A 21988-nucleotide genomic window follows, 5' to 3' on the forward strand; every position below is an offset into this window, starting at 1 on the left:
AGAATTTGGAGAAACAAGTAGTGATATCTTGAAAAGTGTCCATTTTACAGAGGAGGAAGTACTGGATGTCTTAAAACGCATAAACGTGAATAAATCCCTGGGACCTGATCAGGTATATCCCAGAACTTTGTGGAAAGCTAGGGAAGTGATTGCTGGGCCCCTTGCTGAGATACTTGTATCATCGATAGTCACAGGTGAGGTGCCAGAAGGCTGGTGCTGTTATTTAAGAAAGGTGATAAACAAAGGTCAGGGAACAATAGACCGGTGAACCTGAAGTCAGTGGTGGGCAAGTTATTAGACGGGATCCCGAGGGACAGAATTTACGTGAGTTTGGAAAGGCAAGGGAAGATTTGGGATTGTCAACATGGCTTTGTGTGTGGAAATCATGTCTCACTAACTTGATTGAATTTTTAGAAGAAGTGACAAAAGATTGATGAAGGCAGAGCTGTGGATGTTGTCTATATGGATTTCAGAAAGACATTCCATAGGTTCTGCACAGTAGACTGGTTAGCAAGGTTAGATCACATGGAATACAGGGAGAACTAGCCATTTGGATACAAAATTGGCTTGAAAGTAGGAGACAGAGGTAGTGGTGGAGGGTTGCTTTTCAGACTGGAGGCCTGTGACCGGCAGTGCTGCTGCAAGGATCAATGCTGGGTTTACTGCTTTTTGTCATTTATAATGATTTGGGTGTGAACGTAGGAGGTATAGTTAGTAAATTTACAGTTGGCACCAAAATTGGTGGTGTAGTAGACAGTGAAGAAGGTTACCTCAGAGTACAACGAGACCTTGATCGGATGGGCCAATGGGCCGGGGATTGCCAGATGGCGTTTAATGTAGATAATTATGAGATGTTGCACTTTGGTAGAGCAAATCAGGGCAGGATAAGGTTCTGGGGAGTGTTGCTGAACAAGGAGACTTTGGGGTGCAGGTTTATATTTCATTGCAAGTGGAGTTGCAGGTAGAAAGGATGGTGAAGAAGGCATTTGGTATACTTGCCTTTATTGGTGTGTGCACTGAGTGTAGGAGGTCATGTTCTGGCTTTACAGGATGTTGATTTGGCCACTTCTGGAATTCTGTGTTCAGTTCTGGTCTTCCTGCTATAGGACTGATTTTGTTAAACTTGAACGGTTCGGAAAAGATTCACAAGGATGTTGCCAGGGTTAGACGGTTCGAGCTACAGGAAGAAGCTGAATAGACTGGGGCTATTTTCCAGAAGCAGAGGCTGAGTTATAAACTTCCATAAAATCATGAGGGGCATGGATAGGATGCAGAGCCAGAGCCTTATTCCCAGCTCAGGTGAATCCAGAATTAGAGGGCATAGGTTTAAGGTGGAAGGGAAATGATTTAAAAGGATCTAAGATGCAACATTTTTAAGTTGAGTGTGGTACATATATGGAATGAGCTGCCATAAAAAGTGATGGAGGCTAGTTCAAATACAACAGTTAAAAGGCATCTGGTTAGGTACATGAACAGGAAGGGTTTAGAAGGATATGGGCCAAATGCTGGCAAATGGGATTACACTAATTTAGAATACCTAGTTAGCATGGACAAGGTGGATCAAAGGGTCTGTTTCTGTGCTGTACATCTCAATGACTCTAATAAATTAAAATTAAGATGGATTTCTGTTTTGTGGAGAGGTAGCAGTAGCTTAATTCTCCTTGGAGCTGAGAAGGTTAAGCAGTGATTTAGTCCAGGTGCAGATTTTTTGTCCAGGATATTTAATTTGCAAAGAGAGAGGGAGAGAAATTATTAATGTTGTCACAATTTTTGGTAACCACTTTTCAGATAATTGGCAAATAATGCAGGGTGAAAATGTGAAAATTACTTTACTCAGTAAGTTTGAGCATCTGGAACAGTCTGAACAGCAGCTGGATACAGATTCAAGTTATTGTCAAAAGAGATTTGGAATTTAACTTTTTAAGGAATTATTCAGAGGGCTATGGGCAAATGACAGGAAAGTTGGAATAGATATGCAGTATCTCCAGAGAGAGAGTACAACCCAAATGGGCTGAATAGCCTCTGTACTCTTAAACAAACCACACCATTCACTGTGAATGATGAAGCCAATCCCAGAACGCAGAGAGGGAGGCTCCCACCACCCACCACCCACCACCCACCACCCACCACCCACCACCCACCTCACAATGGTGCCTGGCTGATTGATGGCCGCTGTAGACCAATAGGAGGCGAGTGGGCATGGCTGGCAGACTGACCAGAACCGACTGGTCCTCCAGCCAATGGGAGTGAATGAGGGTAGCAGAAAGGACCGCAGATGCTGGAAGCTAGAGTTAATAAATGTGGAGCTGGATAAGCACAGCAGGTCAGACAGTATCCAAGGAGCAGGAAAGTTAACATTTCAGGCCGAAACCCTTCTTCAAGATTCCCCGGGAGTGAATGAGGGGCGCGGTCAGCAGAATGACATGTGACCATGAACTCTGCAAGTGCAGTGTCGCTGTGAGTGGGACCTCAGTGAGTGTGAGGGGAGTCGATGGAAAAGTTGGGGTGGGAGAGACTGCGGAGACGGGGAGAAAAATGGAGTCAGTTAGAGTGGACTGGGAGGTTTTATAAACACCCAGTGTGGGCCACTAGACCCAACTTAGAAACCCCCGATAAGTGAAAGCCGAAAGAACTGCGGATGCTGTAAATCAGAGACAAAAACAGAAGTTGCTGGAAAAGCTCAACAGGTCTGACAGCATCTGTGAAGGGAAATCAGAGTTAACATTTTGGGTCCGGTGACCCTTCCACAGGACTGATGGTAGCTGGGAAAGTGTGGGTTTTTATGAAGAAGTTAGGGTCAGGGGAGGGGGTAAGGAGTCAACCATAGGTGAGGATAGAGCTCAAAGAGAGAGAAGAACAGTTGGACAGACAACGGAGTACATAATGATCTGGCTGGGAGGACGACTGTTAGTAGCTAACAATAGGTAGTGTGTAATGGCAGATGATGAGATAACAGGGCCTGCTGCGTGTGTTAGGGGTAAGGACATGGGAGAGTTCAGACCCTAAAATTATTGAACTCAATGTAGCTTTTCCTAGCTGCCATCAGTTCTAAGGAAAGGTCAACGGACCCGAAACATTAACTCCGATTTCTCTTCACCGATGCTGCCAGACCTGCTGAGTTTTTCCAGCAATTTCTATTTTTATTTCTGATTTACAGCATCTACAGTTCTTTCGGTTTTTATTTACCGGACGTTTCTAAGTCAGATCTAGCGGCCTACACCGGGTGGTTATCAAACCTCCCGGTCCACACTAACTGACTCCATTTTTCTCCTGGTTTCCACTGTCTCACCCACCCTCCACTCGCGAAGGCCCACTCACAGCGACACTGCACCTGCACAGTTCATGGTCGAGTGTGATCCTGCTGGTCCCACCGCTCATTCACTCTCATTCACTGCAGGGTCCCCAAAGGAACATGAGGTGTTGTTCCCACTGTGGAACATCCGCAATGCTGAGAATGTCATGGGCAGCACATTTAGTGGATTGGTCACACTGCAGCTGAGAATTACACAGGCCGAAAGGGAATGGGTGACCATCGGACAAAGTAAAAAGGCTCAGGAAGGAAGTGCAGGAGTCCGCAGTGGTCATCCTTTTCTCAAGCAGATTTGGTGCTTTGGATACTGTTGTCCTCTCGAGGGAAACAGCCATGTTCATGGCACTGTGGCCAGCTCTGCTGCACAGAATGGGAGGAAACAGAACGGCAGGACTACAGTGATAGAGGATTCAATAATAAGGAGTATGAACAGGCAATCTGTGGTCACAGATGTGAATCCAGGATGGTATGTGCCTCTCTGGTACCCGGGTTAGGGATGTCATGGAGTGGCTGTAGGACGTTCTGGAACAGGAAGGTGAACAACCACTATTGAACACGTAGGTACCAATGACATAGCTAAACAAAGGAATGAGGACCTGAAAGCTGAATATAGGAAAGTAGATACATTAAAATGCAGGACATCAAATACAGTAATATCAGGCCTATTCCCAGTGCCACGTGCTAGCGAGAGCAGGGATAAGAAGATAGATCAGAAGAATTTATGGCTGAAGAAATGGTGTACCGGAGAGAAATTTAGATTCTTGAGGCATTGGGACAGTTCCTGTGTTAGGTGGGACCTGTACAACCCTGATCGATACCCCTGGGCAGAGCTTGGACAAATCTCCTTGTGGGGGCTTATTCTAGTTCCATTGGTGAGGTTTTAAATTAGTATGGCATGGGCATAGGAACTAAAGTGTAGGCTTAGATGAGTCAGTTTCTGATCAGGAAATGGGTGATAGAACATTAGTTAGGGATGTAGTCAGCCGCTCAGAAAGAGAAAAGAAACAAAGATTAACTGAAGATCACGTCCTTCTTCAGACATCAGTCCTGACCTCCCAGGAATCAGTCTGGTAAACCTACTTTATGATCTGTCAATAGCCAGGGCATCCTTCCTTGGGAACAGAGAACAAAGGTGCACACAGTACTCCAGATGTTGTCTCACTAAGGACCTTACAGAGAAGAATCTCTGCTTTTATACTCGAATCCTCTCACTTTGAAGGCCAACATATGATTTGCATTCTTCACTGCTTGCCACTCCTGCGTGCTTCCTAAAAAAGAATCACAGAGAAACACAGAACAAAATGAGGTCAGAAACTTGGTATAAAATTGTTGAACACAATATCCCCATCATATCTGTGCTGGTCATCAAGCACCTACTAAAGCTTGTCCCATTTTCCAGCACTCAGCTTAACTTATATCACAGAGCTTTGTATGATCATTTAAATACTTCTTCAAAGCCACAATGCTCCCTGCATCTGTCACCATTTCAAATACTGCCAGACCTGCTGAGTATCTCCAGCATTTTCAGTTTTCATTTCAGATTTCCAGCATTTTGTTTTTGTACTTGTTCTTATTCCTTCAGAGGGATAGAAGGGTCTGGGAAGAAAACGGGAACATGGTTGAGTTGTAGATATATAAAATGCCTCTCCTTTATGCCTGCCTTTCCAACCCCTATCTTTCGCTGTAGTTTTGTGCAAACACTGATTCATTCCCCCTGCAAAGAACATTTATGGACCAGTTTAGTTTTAATGATAATCCAGCAGTTTCCCCAAGTGTCGGCTCCACAAATTACCAGATTCATTTCTCTCAGTTTCACAACCTGTGTATGTTCTTCTGGTTTCTCACTGACTGCATTTGTTTCCTGTTTGAAAGACTGATTTGCAATTAGAGAATTCAAATGAAACCATATCCACATCTGACAGTCACTCTGTTTATCACAACCTAATTATCTCAGGATTTTGAACATTGAAGGAAAATACACCGTACACACTGGGAAGTAACCTATATGGTCTGTGTGTGGAACTGTCTGTGAAGGTTCATCTGAAATGTCCAAATGCCAGCGCAGTGACAGTAGGGAGAGACGGTGGAAATGTGGGGATTGCGGGAAGGGATTTCTATACCCATCCCAACTGGAAACTCACCAACACAGTCACAGTGGAGAGAAGCCATTCACTTGCTCTCATTGTGGGAAGGGATTTATTCGGTCATCCCACCTGCTGGAACACCAGCGAATTCACACTGGGGAGAGACCATTCACCTGCTCCGATTGTGGGAAGGGATTTGCTCAGTCATCTAGCCTGCTTAAACACCAGCGAGTTCACACTGGAGAGAAACCGTTCACCTGCTCTGATTGTGGGAAGGGATTCAATCAGTCATCCAACCTGCTGAAACACCAGCGAGTTCACACTGGGGAGAAACCATTCACCTGCTCTGAATGTGGGAAAGTATTCACTCAGACAACTCACCTGCTGATACACCAACGAATTCACACTGGAGAGAGACCATTGACCTGTTCTGTGTGTGGGAAAGGCTTTGCTGATTCGAACTCCTTGCTGATACACCAGCGAGTTCACTCTGGGGAGAGACCATTCACCTGCTCGGAGTGTGGGAAGGGATTCACTTGCTCATCTAACCTACTGAGACACCAGAGCATTCACACTGGGGAGAGACCATTCACCTGCTCGGAGTGTGGGAAAGGATTCACTTGCTCATCTCACCTACTGATACACCAACGAGTACACACTGGAGACAGACCATTCACCTGTTCTGAGTGTGGGAAAGGATTCAATCGGTCATCCTACCTGCTGACACACCAGCAAATTCACAAAGAACCACAGTTGAAAGATTTCGCTCTGACTCACAGTAAGGAATGAACCATGGTTTAGGGCTGTTTGTACTGAAGTTTTTAATCCCTGCTGAATTAAAGGTGCTGATATTGTCGATTAAATTTAATAACAAATGTGTGTATCAGTAGGGTAGGTTTTGGAAATGATCACATCATCTCTGTACATCAACGCATTCACATTGTCGAAAGACGGTCCACCTGCATGGAGAAGGGATTTCCTGATTCATCAGGACTGGTTAACCACCAATGAATTCCTAAATGATTATAGGTGTTGCTTTTTTTATACTACTGCTGTCAATATCCAAGCCATGTTTTTTGGGCTTGCTTCTGGTAATCATAATCATAGAATCCCTACAGTGTGGAAACAGGCCCTCTGAAGAGCATCCTACCCAGACCTATGCCCCTACCCTGTCCCAGTAACCCTGCATTTCCCATGGCTAATCCACCTAATTTACTTATCTTTGGATTCGGGGAGGAAACCCACATAGACACGGGGAGAATATGAAAACTCCACACAGTCAGCCAAGGCTGGAATTGAACACCGGTCCCTGGTACTGTGAGGCAGTAATGCTAACCACTGTTCCACGTTATGTTTGTACACACCATATGTCTGGCTACTTATTTGGGAGAAAAATGATATAAATCAGCTTTTTGTTAAACACTACTGTGCATCAAGTTTTTGTTTTATCTCTAAAGCTGACTCATTTATTTTGAAGGGCTCGTCACCTCCCCTCCAAGTGCGAGGAACCTGTGAAGTTTATTTGTCACTCAGAATGAGACAATCAGTGCATTTTACATGAGCAGTTGGCAGATCAATTGAGAGACAGCCCGTAATGCTGGAAATTTAGTGCAACATTGGAATTCTGTGCACCTGGGTGGAAGTTTATCATCATCATCTTGTTCCGGTTTGTTCAAGGTGGATGGGATTGCACCTGAAGTAGAGTGGGAGCGGCGTGCTTACTGAGAGGGTTACGAGTGCTGCTGGGAAGCATGTAAATTAACTTGGCAAGGGGCTGAGATCCAGAGAGAATGTTCAAAAGATTAGGATGAACAGTCAAAATGAGAAGAAACAAGTGAGTTAGGAAGGTATCAACATTACAGGCCAGTGAAAATACAAGGGAGTTTGTCAAGACTGACTGGCATTTCTTTCAATGTTACACGTCTGATGAACAAATTGAAATATTGGGGTATGAAGACACAGCTGTCACTTAGACATGGTTGGCAGCTCAATGTTCCAGAATACAAGGTCTTCATGCAAGAGAGCAGATATGGCAAAAGAGGAGGAGATGTCACAATTTTGTTAAGGGAATCTGTTAGAGCAATAACGAGCGATGACATCTTAGAAAACCCCTTAAATAAACCCATATGGGTAGAACTAGAAGAGCAGGTAAGGAGGCGATTTCAGGGAAGTGTATAAGTAAAACAGTTGTAACAGCAGGGGTTTTCAACTTCCTCTGTGGTCATCATAATGTGAAGGGTTTGGAGTAATTTTTAAAACATATTCCGGATAGTTTTTTAAGTCAGCATATGGAAGTCCCAGGAAGGGAATGGGAGGTCCTGGACTTTAAGTAACAAAGCCAGGCAAGTGGTTGAAGTGTCAGTCAGGGACCGTATTGCAGACAGTTATCATAACTCAGTTATATTCATGTTTGTCTGGAAAAGGACAAGGATGTGCCAGAAATCAAAGTTCTAAACTAGTCAATTTTAATAAGATCAGATATGATTTAACCAGAGTGTGCTGGGAGCTGATACTTTCAAGTAAATGTGCAATAAGGAACTTAAAAGAGGAGAGCTACAAGAGAGACTGAATGGATACAGGCAGCTAAAATAAAGGAAAATACTCAATTATTTTGCACATACATTGGTGCTTAAAGAATAACGAGGGAAAGAGTAAGGGTCCACAGCAGTAATTTTTGTGTGGAGCCAGAGGATATAGGTAGGGTTCGAAATGAATACTTTGTGTCAGTGTTCACTAGTGAGAGAGATGATGTGGGTGTAATTATCAGGGAGAAGGTCTGTGATAGAATTAAATATATTAGCCTGGAGAGGAAGGAGGTCTGAGTCGTCTGGCTGGGGAAAGTGCCAGATGAGCAGCAGGAAGAAATGAGTTAAGCAGAAGGGATATCAGTGCTGTAGAGGTTCAGGGGAACAGCATGAAGGATCAGGATTAGAGGTGGGGACAGGAGGAAAGACACATTCGTCATTCACAGAAAACACAGATCAAAATGTTTCTCTGATGAAGTGTTACTGGAATCGAATCTTTAACTCTGTTTTTCTTTCTATAAGTGCTGCTAAACCTGCCGAGCTTCTTCAGTACTTTGTTTTTAGCCTTTGCACACTGTGTTGTTGCTCCCTCTTCACCACTCTTTTCCACTGCTGTTCTCCCTCTTTCCACACTTGACCTTTGTCAACCTTGGAGATAGTAACTAAATCTACCTTAATAAACGCACCAATCTCTGTTGCTGACTGAATGAAGTTAATCTGTCTGTAGAGTTAATAGTGAAAGAATTAAACACTTCTCCTGTATGTTCTGTCAGTAAATATCATCCCTGCTTACTTCAATGATGTTGTTTTTGAAACAGGAGGGAAGAGAAACTCATGTAGAGTCACACAGCATGGAAACAGACCCTTTGGTCCAACCAGTCCATGCTGACCATAATCCCAAACAAAACTAGTCCCACCTGCCTGCTCCTGGCCCATATCCCTCCAAACCTTTCCTATTCATGTATCTACCCAAATGTCTTTTAAGCATTGTAATTGTACCTGCATCCACCACTTCCTCAGGAAGTTTATTTCACACGCAAATCACTCTCTGTGTAAAAAAAAAAAAAAGTCTCATGTCTTTTGATCAAATCTCTCTCCTCTTACGTTAAAAATGTGCCCCCTAGTCTTGAAATTCATCATCTTCAGGAAAAGACACTGCCATTATCTCTATCTATACCTCATTATTATATAAACTTCTATCAGGTTACCTCTCAACCTCCTACTCTCCAGTGAAAAATGTCCCAGCCTTTCCCTATAACTCAAACCTTCCATACCCGGCAACATCCTGGTAAATCTCTTCTGAACCCTCTATAGCTTGATAATATCCTTCCTATAACATGACCAGAAGTGAGTTTGTTGACCTAACATTGAACACCAGTTTCTACTCACACTGAGATCAGCAACTTTGTTTCCTCTCCCATTTTTAAACATGAACACTTATATGGGAATTCTGACATGACAAAGTGAATTGTGCAGATACTCAGCTAACATCAGGGATGGCGCCATCGCCTGTGGGTAGCTGCAATTCAACCAGCCTCACTGCCCTGCCTTTGCCGCTCACACTGCAGTGTATATTTATCGTGTCTTCCTTTCTTGTTCCTGTTCTGGGCCTGTCATGAATTTCTATTCTGGATTGACGTATGAATTTTGTAACTCCTTTCACAGGGGGTTAGAAGGGGAAAATTTATGCACAACAACTCAAACCCTGAGAAATAATTCTTTCCTCAAGGTTTATGCTGAGGAGACAGTGACGGATTTTGGAAAATACTTTTACAGCATATCCCAACTAAATAACAGATCAATATCTGATGGAACCATTCAATTCATCAGGACCTGGACAAATCAGGGTTTGATTGTGAGCATCCAGATCCAGTTCGTAACCACTTGCTGCATGAAATTTGTTCCTTTCATCTATCCTGTAGAACGCCTCAAAATCCTAAATCTCTGTCCTGCAATACAAAAATTGAAAATAAACATTCTCTTTAAATACTGGTCATTTGTACAGCTCTATAAAACTCCATCAACCCGTTTGTCCAAACTAATCTTGCAACTAAAGTGCCTCATTCCATCAGACTATCGTGGTGAATCTCTTCTGCCCCCTCTCAGAGATCCATCAGAATGTGTGGGTGATCTCTGGTTTGCACAGACACAGATGCTCTGTGTTCCTGTGTGTGATGTCATCAGGCACTGTCCCACTGCAGTTACTCCCACTCCCTTCCCATTTTCTTGTCACCCAGTGTTTTCTCTTCAGCTACATACCAAGTTCCTTTCTGAGAGCTTTTGTTGCTTTAGTTTGAGCTGGAGTGGAAATGGTACAAGTTGCTGGGTATAACTCTGAGCATATTGGAGCCCAATTGGGCCCAGCAATTTCTCATTGTCACAGGGAGTTGGGTTTAACTCCCATTGACGAAGGAATAACAATCCATGTCCAAGTCAATAACATGGAAACGATGAAATCTCTCCCCAGTGTGAACTCCGTGCTGTGAGTCTTGGAGGTGTTGCTTTACCCATGCAGCAGCTGCTCCTGGCTTTCTGGATTTTACTGTAAAAACTCTTAAGGATGTGATGTCCCATGAACGTATTCACACTGAGGACAGATGCTGTCCCTGTATAACAGGGTTCGTGCAATCAACTGACTTCACTGTCAACCAGCAAATTCACACTGGAAGGAGGCCGTTCTCCTGCTTTGTGTGGGCAAGGATTCACTCAGTCATCCTACCTGCTGAAACACCATGAAAGTCAGCCGTAACAGCAAGTGTTGGATTCTGCTGTTAATGCTGCTGATGTTAATCACATCCAGGCCTGAATTTTTTTTTTCACTCAAAGCCAGTGGGGGTTTGATCCTGATCTCAATTTTCCCTGTTCATTAATAGTGTCATCACAATGTCTCACGTTATGTGTGAATAAGGTAGATTTTTTTTGAACAATAAAGGAATTAAGGGATACGGTGAGAACACGGGTAAGTGGATCTGAGTCCACGAAAAGATCAGCCATGATCTTATTGAATGGCGGAGCAGGCTGGAAGGGCTGGATGGCCTATTCCGGCTCCTAGCACTTATGCTCTTATGAATAGACCATTATGTCTGCAACACATCTTTTCTAAATTGCAATCGACTGAGAGTCAGTATTGAACTGAGGGTGAATAAACTTGCCACAGTCCAGTCCTGCAGCGCTATATTGACAAGAGAAAGTCTCATTTGTAATTTGAAGAAGAAGCTGTAAGGTCTGAATATTGGGGATCTCACCCTGATCTATTTAATAGACAGGCTGTTTGTACCTATCAGACATTTAAGAAATTCCCCCTAAAGGAAGCTCACCAACCGATCACTCAGACTCTGCTCCCTGCTGTGCATACTCAGCATCCATTGGTACTGATTTACAGTGAATCACTGACTGACCTGTAGCATATTTGTTCCTTGTTTTGTGAAGTCACTATCTCCATTAGAGCTGAACTGCTGGATAACTGATTACACTCACATCTTTATAAAGAAACTGCCCACATTTAACTGTAAGTTGTAAATAGTGTCTGGGGCATGATTTTGTAGGCTCCTATCTTAGTGATTCCTCAGGAAAGATTGAATTCCCACACAGAGCAAACTGGAGGATCCAGACTGAGGTTTAACAGCAGAAATAGGAGCAGGAAACATTCATTCAGCCCTTCAAGCCTGTTCCTCCTGGCTTCTACCTCAGTTCCACCTTCCCAAACAATCACCATTTCCCTTCATTTCTGATGAACAAAAAACTATCAATGGCTAACTGACAAACACCCAGTGCTTGATAATTCCACAGATTTATAGCGGTGTGAGTGAATAAATTACTCCTCACCTCGGTCTGAAATAGTTACCCCCTTATTCTGAGACTGTGACCCCTGTGTCCTAAATACTCCAGTCAGGGGAAATATTTGATCAGCATTGTTCCTGTCAAGCCTCTTCATAAAAAAAAAATCAATTTGACCACCTTCCATTCCTCTGTATCCCACAGTTTGGGGACTGGTTAACCCAGTCAGTTAGTTGGCTGGTTTGTAATGTGGAATGGTACAAACAGTGTGGGTTCTAATCCCACACCATCTGAGATTACCATAAAGAAATTATTTTTTCAATCTGTCCTCTCGCCTGACCTTACCAGTGTTTTTGTCTTCAAGAGAGAGCAGAGGTGTGGTCTAGAAGCACTATAGCAACTTGGACTTTATCCCACAGAATATAAACTCAGTTTATTCATTTCTCCTCTTCAGAGAACCTCTTAACCCAGGAACCAGTCTGGAGAAACTTTGTTACACTCACTGGGGAAAATGCCAGTCCAATTTTAGGTAAGTCGGTAGAAACTGCTCAGGGTACCGCTCAGAGTCAAAATCCTGGAATTCCCTCTAATGGCATGGTAGGTCAACCTACAGCAGGTGTACTGCAGCAGTTCAAGAAGGCAGCTCACTACCACCTTCTCAAGTGTAATTAGGGACAGGCAATAAATGCTGGCCAGCCAGCGACGCCCACATCCCACAAATGAAAAAAAAACTAACTTCCAGGGCAGACCTCATCCCTGAAAACTGCTCACAGTACTCTAAGTGAATTCACACTCATCCTTCAAACTCTTTGCAATAAAAGTCAATCCTGCATTTGCCATTTGCTTGTTGCACTTGTACAGTTACTTTCTGTCATTTGTGTTTTGCTCATCGGACTGTTGTGGGACATTTTGTCAAATGATTTTTGTCAGTCCATGTTCATCGCATCAAGTGGATTATCCTCATCAACACTCCCTGTGACCTCATCAGAAATCTCAGTGATATTTATCACAGTTTTCCATGAACGATTCGATGTTAGCTTTCCGTTCACATGAATTCACATTCCTTTGAGTGGCTACTCATTTTGCCTGCTACGACTACGATTCTAACATATTCCACAGCACCCAGGAACAAAAACAGAAGTTGCTGGAAAAGCTCAGCAGGTCCGGCAGCATCTGTGAATTAAAAATCAGAGTTAACTTTGCAGGTCCGGTGACCCTTCCTCAGAACTGATGGTAGCTAGGAAAACGTCAGTTTATATGCAGAAAATAGGGAGGGGGGGTGGGCAGTGGGGTAGGGAGTAAATGATAGGATAGAAAACGATAGGATACTCCCTACTCCACCCTCTCCCTATTTTAAGTACATAAACTGACGTTTTCCCAGCTACCATCAGGATCCTGAGATGGTTGATCAGCCGTGATCCTATTGAATGGTGGAGCAGGGTCGAAGGCCAAATGTCCTACTCCTATTTTCTAAGTTTCTATGACAACCAGGGAAAAAAGGAGTAATGGCCAGGATAAATAGGAAGCCAAGGACAACAGCAGAATGTGGGAATTATTGGGAAAGACACAGAATAGGTTCAGAGAATGGGTACAGTACAGAAGGATGATGTTCTGCATTGTATCTGCCCAGAGCAGTGGTGCACACTAAGGTCAATCAACCACCTACATTCAGTGTTTGCAGGGCCATGGGGAGGGGAGGGAGAAACAATTTGGGAAACGGCCCAAGGCAGAAGATCCCCCATCCAATGCTGGCTGCTTCCATAGAGACTGGTCTTGGACTCTCCCATGCCTGGGCAGGGCTGGTTCAAGTTTCAGGAAGCTGCCAACTGTAGAGAGCTCTGTGAGCTGCGTTGGGTTGGAGGGGTTCTTGAGGGACAGGTTTGGGATGATATCTGAGTAGGCACTGCCCCTGCTCCTCCTCCTCCTCCTCTTCATGGCTGTTTCACTGGAGTCGTGTTTATGAGTGTTCAAAAACACTGTCTCTCCCATCCTGGGAATGTGTCTGAAAGTGGTAGCTGTGAGTGTTAGGGGAGGTGATGCCCTAATGGTGTTATCACTAAACTGGTAATCCAAGACACGGGTAATATTCCAGGGATCCGGGTACGAATCCCACCACAGCCGAAGAGTTTGATGATGACCATGAAACCGTTTCCAATGATTGTTGGGGGAAAATCCATCTGGTTTACTCATGTCCTTCAGGGAAAGAAACTGCCATCCTCACTTGGTGTAGCCCACATGTGACTCCAGACCCATGAAAATGTGGTTGACTCTTAAGTGCCGAATGGGCAATGAATGCTGGCCCAGCCAGTAACATCCTTATCCGATGAATGGATAAATTAAAAAAAAGATAATATTGCTTAAGCTCATCCTTCTTACTTTTCTCAATTCCAGAGCGATGGTGAGGATGAAGGCTGTTTCTTCTCTTATACTGGAGATGGTTTAACCTCTGAGGACTGTGATTGCAGTCAGATCCAGCAATTTCCTATATGCGATTCTTAAGGGAGGGAGATTCTTAGGGATGTTAGGATTTTAAAAGGGCACTGTCTAGAATCAAGAATCCCTACAGTGTTGAAGGCCATTCAACACATTGAGTCAACACCAACCCTCTGAAGAATATCTCACCCAGACCCACCCATCCCAGTAACCCCCCATTTCCCATGGTTAATCCACCTAGCTTGCACATCACTGCACAGGTTGTGCAATTTAGCATGGCAACCCACCTAACCTGTACATCTTTGGACTGTGGGAGGAAACCGGAGCACCTGGAGGAAACCCACACAGACATGGGGTGAATGTGCAAACTCCACACGACAGTGGTCTGATGGTGGAATCAAACCCAGGTACCTGGCGCTGTGGTACAACAGTGTTAGCCACTGAGTCACCATGCCACCCTGTCTAATCAGCATTAGTTGTGCTGTTTTGTAACACCAATTCCTATAGAGCTTTTTAAATTCATTTTACACCAATAGTTTCATTTTAAATAAAGTTCCATTCTTCGATATGGACATGCTTGGGTAGAGTGAGACCAGCTGATATTGTTAGTCCCCATGTGTCTGTTGAGCAAGTGAGAGTGGGCCACATGAACCACTACAGTCCTGTTGACTGAAGCTCACAAGAGGCTTTCTTTTGAATCATTATCCAGCTTGTTAGACTGCAGTCATGAATGCACTGTGACATGAGCATAAGCTGACAAACAGAATTGTCAGTAAAAACCGAAAGAACTGCGGATGCTGTAAATCAGGAACAAAAACAAAGTTGCTGGAAAAGCCCAGCAGGTCTGGCAGCATCTGTGAAGGAAAAAACAGAGTTAACGTTTCGGGTCCGGTGACCCTTAGAACTGAATTGGCATTTCTATAGCACCCTGACTAAAATGAAACGTTCACTAGATTTTCACAGTCATGTTTTATCACAAGACGTGACTGAGGAACATGCAGCTCATGATCAAGAGCTTGCTCAAAAGAGGTCAGCTTGCAGGAGAATCTTAAGAAGAAGAGAATCAGAGAGGTTAAAGGAGGGAATTGAAGAGCTTATTGCCTAAGGCCTAGGCCATTAATATGTCAGAAATAAATTTTTCAGTTGCTAACAGACCTGTTGAGTATTTGCAGCATTTTCTATTTTTACTTCAGATTTCCAGCATTTTGCTTTCGTTCTTAGTTATTTGAGCAAAGGTTTCAAAGGGTTTGGGAAGAAAGCGGGAAGAGTGTCGAGTTGTTGATCTATAAAATGCCTCTCCTTACCTCCCTTACTCTTCTTATTTCTGTAGTTTTGTACAAACACTGACTGTGTTTGGATCATAATACAGCACTTTTCTGCTCTTTAATCTCCACCCCCCATATCACTCCACAAATAACCAGATTAATTTCACTCAATTTCAAAACCTGTATGTGTTCTTCTTGTTTCTCTCTCTCACTATGTTTCTTTTTTCCCTGTTTGAAAGATTGCTGTGCAATTAGAGATTGGAAGAAATAAAAACATATCCAAATCTGACAGTCACTCTGTTTATCAAAAGCTAATTATCACAGGAGTTTGAGCATGGAAGGAAAAAGCACTGTTCACACTAAGGAGAATCTCTACACATGCTCTGTGTGTTGAAGAGACTTCAAACATTCATCTGACCTGTCAAAACACCATCACATTAGGAAGAGACTGTGGAAATGTGGGGATTGTGGGAATCCCAGCAGGAAATTCTCCAATGCAGTCACACTGGGGAGAGACTGTTCACATGCTTTGAGTGTGGGAAGCGATTCATTTGGTCATCCTACCTGCTGGAACACAGTGAGTTTACATGGGAGAGAGACTATTCACTTGCTCGAGTTATGTGAAAGTATTCACTCAGACAACCAACCTGCTGAGACACTAGCAAATTGACACTGGGGTGAAGCCGTTCACTTGCTCTGTGTGTGGGAAGGATGCACTCAGTCATCCACCCTGCTGAGACACCAGCAACTTCATGGACCAGAGTTAAAGGATTTTACTCTTTATCACGCAAAGGAATGAACCATGATCATTAGGCCATTTGTACTGATATTATTAAACCCTGCTGTTAGAGGTGCTGTTATTATCAATAAAATTGTGTATCTGTGGGGTAGGTTTTGGAAATGATTACAGCGTCTTTCGAAGTCAATGGATTCACACAGAAACTGTCCACCTGCGCAGTATGTGAATAGGGATTTTCTGCTTCATCAGGACTGGTTCAACACCAATGAGTTTCCTAGTAACTGTTGGAGTTGGGTTCTGATGATATTGACATTCAATCGCTAAAGCGTGTTTACTGGGGTTTGTTTCTGATGAAGAAAAGTAACAAACAACTGTCGTTGCTGAAAATCAAAAACAAAAGCAGAAATTGCTGGAAACACACAGAATCTGCCCATGGTCTGCAGCAATTCAAGAAAATAGCTTGCCACACCTTCTCAACAGCAACCAGGGATGGATAATAAGTGCTGGCCAGCCGGTGGCACCCACATCCAAGAATATTTTGAAAAGTTTTAAAAGTAAAGTTCTTGAATTTGACTGAAAATGACAGAGAAGCCCAAACTAGTATGTTGTACCATTTGCAACATGTAGGAGTTCTGAAGTGCTTCTGGCAGTGGGACTCACCAGATCTGTAGTTTAAACAGCTTTAGTATCAAATCTTGGATCTTGACAGTCAGCTGGAGGCACAGAGGTGCATTGGTAAGGCTGAAAGCTCTGTGGATAATGTATTTTCAGAGATCTTCACCCCATCGACTACGTACCTGAATGCAGAGAGGAATGAGAACTTTTTTTTATTCATTTGTGGGATGTGAGCGTTGCTGGCTGGCCAGCATTTCTTGCCCATCCCTAGTTGCCCTTGAGAAAGTGGTGATGAGCTGCCTTTTTGAACCGCTGCAGTCCTCCTGCTGTGGGTTGACCCACAATGCTATTAGGGAGGGAATTCCAGGATTTTGACCCAGTGACAGTGAAGAAACAGCGACATATTTCCAAGTCAGGATGGTGAGTGACTTGGAGAGGAACTTGGAGGTGCTGGTGTTCCCATATATCTGCTGCCCTGGTCCTTCTAGATGGAAGTGATAGTGGGTTTGGAAGGTGCTGTCTGAGGATCTTTGGTGAATTTCTGCAGTGCATCTTGTAGATGGTACACACTGCTGTTACTGAGCATCGGTGGCGGAGGGAGTGAATGCTTGTAGATGTAGTGCCAATCAAGTGGGACGCTTTGTCCTGGATGGTATCAAGCTTCTTGAGTGTTGTTGGGGCTGCACTCATCCAGGCAAGTGGGGAGTATTCCATCACACTTCTGACTTGTGCCTTGTAGATGGTGGACAGACTTTGAGGAGTCAGGAGGTGAGTTACTCGCCGCAATATTCCCAGCTTCTGACCTGCTCTTGTAGCCACTCTGTTAATGTGGTGAGTCTAGTTGAGTTTCTGGTCAATGGTAACCCCCAGGATGTTGATAGTGGGGGATTCAGTGATGGTAACACCATTGAACGTCAAGGGGCGGTGGTTAGATTGTCTGTTATTCGTGATGGTCATAGCCTGGCATTTGTATGGTGCGAATGTCACTTGCCACTTGTCAGCCCAAGCTTGGATGTTGTCCAGGTCTTGCTGCGTGTGAACATGGACTGCTTCAGTATCTGAGGAGTCATGAATGGTGCTGTACATTGTACAATCATCGGCGAATATCCCCAGTTCTGACCTTATGATGGAGGGAAGGTCATTGATGAAGCAGCTGAAGATTGTTGAGCCTAGGACACTACCCTGAGGAACTCCTGCAGAGATGTCCTGGAGCTGGGATGATTGACCTCCCACAACCACAACCACAACCATCTTTCTATGTGTCAGGTATGACTCCAACCACTGGAGCATTTGCCCCCTGATACCCATTGATTCCAGTTTTGCCAGGGCTCCTTGATGCCACACTCGGTCAAATGCAGCCTTGATATCAAAGGCTGTGACTCTCACCTCACCTCTGGAATTCAGCTCTTTTGTCCATGTTTGAACCAAGGCTGTAATGAGTTCAGGAGCTAAGTGGCCCTGGTGGAACCCAAACTGGGCGTCGCTGAGCAGGTGCTGCTTGATAGCGCTGTTGATGACACCTTCCATCACTTTACTGATGATCGAGAGGAGACCGATGGGGCGGCAATCGGCCGGGTTGGATTTGTCCTGCTTTTTGTGTACAGGACATACTTGGGCAATTTTCCACATTGTCTGGTCAATACCAGTGTTGTAACTGTACTGGAACAGCTTGGCTAGGGGAGTGGCAAGTTCTGGAGCACAAGTCTTCAGTACTGTTGGCGGAATGTTGTCAGGGCCAGTAGCCTTTGCAGTATCCAGTGTCTCCAACTGTTTCTTGGTATCACGTGGAGTGAATCGAATTGGCTGAAGACTGGTATCTGTAATGCTGGGAACCACTGGAGGAGGCCGAGATGGATCATCCACTCAGCACTTATGGCTGAAGATTGCTGCGAATACTTCAGCCTTGTCTTTTGCACTGATGTGCTGGGCTCTTCCATCATTGATGATGGGGATATTTGTGGAGCCTCCTCCTCCAGTGAGTTGTTTAATTGTCCACCACCATTCACAACTGGATGTGGCAGGACTGCAGAGCTTAGATCTGATCCGTTGGTTGTGGGATTGCTTAGCTCAGCCTATCACTTGCTGCTTTCGCTGTTTGGCGTGCAAGTAGTCCTGTTTGGTGGATTCACCAGGTTGATACCTCATCTTCAGGTATGCCTGGTGCTGCTCCTGGCATGCCCTCCTGCACTCTTCATTCAACTGCTATTCTCTGTACTCCACAAATTTAGTTCTAACTGATCCATTCTCTTTTTATACATCAATCTTTCCATGCCAGGAATCAGTCTGCTAAAACTTCATTGCACTTCTGCCATAGCTGCAACATTCTTACTTCGCTAATGAGACCAAAATTGCTCACAACACACCAGGAGTGGTCTCACCAAAACACTGTACAATTGCAGCAAGACGTCCCTGCTCCTGTACTCAGGAGCTGAGTTTCAAATCCTGCCAAGGCAGATGGTAGAATTTGAATTTAATAAAAATCTGTAATTAAGAGTCTAATGATGACCATTGAACTGTAGTCAATTATTGGAGAAAAAAAACAAGTCTGATTCTCTAATCACCTTTAGGGAAGGAAATCTGCCATCCTTACTTGGTCTGGTCTACATGTGACTCCAGGTCCACAGTAATATGGTTAACTCTGAACTACTGTCTGGCAATGTTGGATGGATAATAAATGCTGGCCTGGCCAGTGACAAAATACACAAAGAAGAATAAAAAAAAGTGAAAGACAGAGGAATTACAGGTCAGAATCAAACAAGGTCACAGTAAAAAAATATTGGGAATGGTACAAGGAATGTTAAAAAATAGAAGTATGAACACATTGAACATTTAAAATCAAGTGATGAATTAAATCCTCAATGAGTGCGCTACAGTTGGGATTACGGACACACAGCTTCAAGAGGTAAGAATTGAACATGCAGGGCTATTCACTCATTAGGAAGAACAGACAAAAAGTAAAAGTTGATGAAGTTGCATTACTGGCTAAAACGGATATACACACAATGTTGAAAGATATTAGCTCAGACAATGGGAATATCTTTGGATAGAATTGAGAAATACCAAGGAAAAAAAAAATGACTGGAAGTGATATATAGACACCAAACTCTAGTGATGATGTTAGGAATGGCATTAGACAGAAGACCACAGCTGCTTGCAGGAAAATAACTTCTGTAATTATGGGTGATTTTAATCTGCATTTACATTGGATGAATTGAATTAATCACACTACTGTAGAAGAGTATACAGAATGGTTTTCTGGACCATAACTTTAATGAACTAACTAGAGAAAAGGGTATCTTAAACTGGGTATTATGTAATGAGAAAGGAATAATTGCTAATGTAGTTGCGAGAGACCGCTTGGGGATGAGCGACCACAATGTAATAGAACTCTTCAACAAGATGGAGAATGAGGCAGTTGATTCTGAGACTAGGTTCCTAATTCTTAGTAAGGGAAACTATGGTGTTATGAAGCATGAGTTGACCATGATGAATTGTTTTGGAAAGGAATTGGAGTCGATAGGGAATGGCAAACATTCAAGAAACAAATGGGTGAATGAAAGAAGAAGTCTATACCTGTCTGGTGCAAGTTGCAAAGAGAACATTGGCCAAACCATGGCTTAGGAGGAAGTTAGGGACAGTATAAGATGCAAAAAAGGTACAAAAATGGATCAGAAACTATAGACCTAAAGACTGGGAACAGTTTAGATGCCAGCAAAGGAGGATCAATGATTGATTAAGAATGGGAAAATAAAATATGAGTAAGCTAGTGGCGAACATAAGAACTGATTGGAGGAGTTTCTATAGGCATGCAAAGAGAAAAAAGATTGGTGAAAACTAATGTTAGAAACAGTCAGAAACGGGGGAATTTGTATTGTGGAAAAAAGAAATGGCTGATGAATTAAATTCATACATTGGTGCACTGGTGGTCAACATCCAAGATTCTTTAGATTCTTTAGCACAATTCCCACAGATTGAAGGGTAGCTAATGTAACCTCACTGTTGAATAAGGGAGGTAGAGTGAAAACAGGGAATAATAGACCAGTGAATTTGACGTATGTACTGGGGAAGTTGTTTGAGTCCATTGCTAAGAATATTATAGTAGAGCACTTGGCAAACACTGTTATAATCAGGCACAGTATGGATGGATTTACAAAATGGAAATCATGCTTGACAAATCTGTGGGAATTCTTCAAGGATGTAACAAGTAAAGGTGCTGGTTTTCAAAGAATGGAGAGCTGGAGGGAGTGGAGGAGCAAACAGAGATATGGAGTGTTGTAGTGGCTGGAAAAGTGTAAAGATTATAGGGAGACTTCTTGGGCCTGGGGAAGGTTAGAGAGAGAGAGTACGGGCTGCAGAGTCTGGCAGAATGTGTAGGGACTGGAGGAGACCTGATAGATGGGGACTGATATTGGGGTTTACAGAGATAGAGGGTGTTGTAGGTACTGAAGGAGGTTACAGATGTAAGGAGGGCTACAGAAGCTGGCTTAGATTGCTGAGACAGGGTAGGCTGATGAACTACAAAGGATCATACAGACAGGGAGGTTTGTAGGTGCAGGAGAAGTTATCAGAGATAGAGAAGGTTGCAGTTTTGGAAGAGCTGTGAGTGTGTGAGATGCGGTCACAGGGGCAGGCGTGTCTGTTAGGGACTGGAGGAGCACACAAAGGTAGGAAGGCTGTAGGACATAATGTTACAGAGAGAAGGAGGGTTCCAGCAGCTAAAGCAAGTTACAAAGATGGGGACAGTGATCAAGCTGCAGGAGGAAACAGATTGGGAGGGTTATAGGTACTGGAGGAGGTTTGACAGATAGGAAATATTCTGCAGTCTGAGAAAGTTTCAGTGATTTGGAGGAGAGTAGGGACTGAAGGAGGTTATGGAGACAGGGAGTGTTACATAGAAACATAGGAAAGAGGGGCAGGTGTAGGCCATTCAGCCACACAAACCTGCCACACTATTAAATATGATCGCAGCTGATCATCCAACTCAGTAACCTGTTCCCGATTCCTTTACTTACGTTTGATATTGTAGTGACTGGCAGAGGTTACAGTGATAAGGAGGGTTGGAGTTACTGGGGGAGGTTATAGTGATAGGAAGAGTTCGAGTGACAGGGGGAGGTTACAGATTAGGGAGGGTTGGAGTGACTGAAGGAGGTTACAGTGATAGGGAAGGTTAGAGTTGCTCAGGGAGGTTACAGTGATAGGGAAGGTTGGAGTGAAGAGAGGATGTTACAGTGATAGGGAGG

General features: G+C 43.7%; 1 protein-coding gene across 7 annotated transcripts in view; it reads left to right on the plus strand.

Moving 5' to 3' along the window:
* LOC109923507 (gastrula zinc finger protein XlCGF8.2DB-like) overlaps window positions 1-21988 on the plus strand; it is a 41331-nt gene that overhangs the window by 14087 nt on the left and 5256 nt on the right. For 4 of the 7 annotated variants that reach the window (XM_048619520.1, XM_048619519.1, XM_048619521.1 and 1 more), the window contains one exon: window positions 5265-8813. In XM_048619520.1, coding sequence (XP_048475477.1) covers window positions 5356-6183 — 828 coding nt within the window. In that variant the 5' untranslated portion in view covers window positions 5265-5355 and the 3' untranslated portion in view covers window positions 6184-8813. Of the gene's footprint in view, window positions 1-5264; window positions 8814-12150; window positions 12812-14087; window positions 15684-21988 lie in introns of those variants that run through there. The other 3 variants (XR_007265994.1, XR_007265995.1, XR_007265993.1) reach the window with 3 other exon arrangements.

Source organism: Rhincodon typus, chromosome 43 (genome assembly GCF_021869965.1).
Source record: "Rhincodon typus isolate 14 chromosome 43, sRhiTyp1.1, whole genome shotgun sequence".
Taxonomy (NCBI): domain Eukaryota; kingdom Metazoa; phylum Chordata; class Chondrichthyes; order Orectolobiformes; family Rhincodontidae; genus Rhincodon; species Rhincodon typus.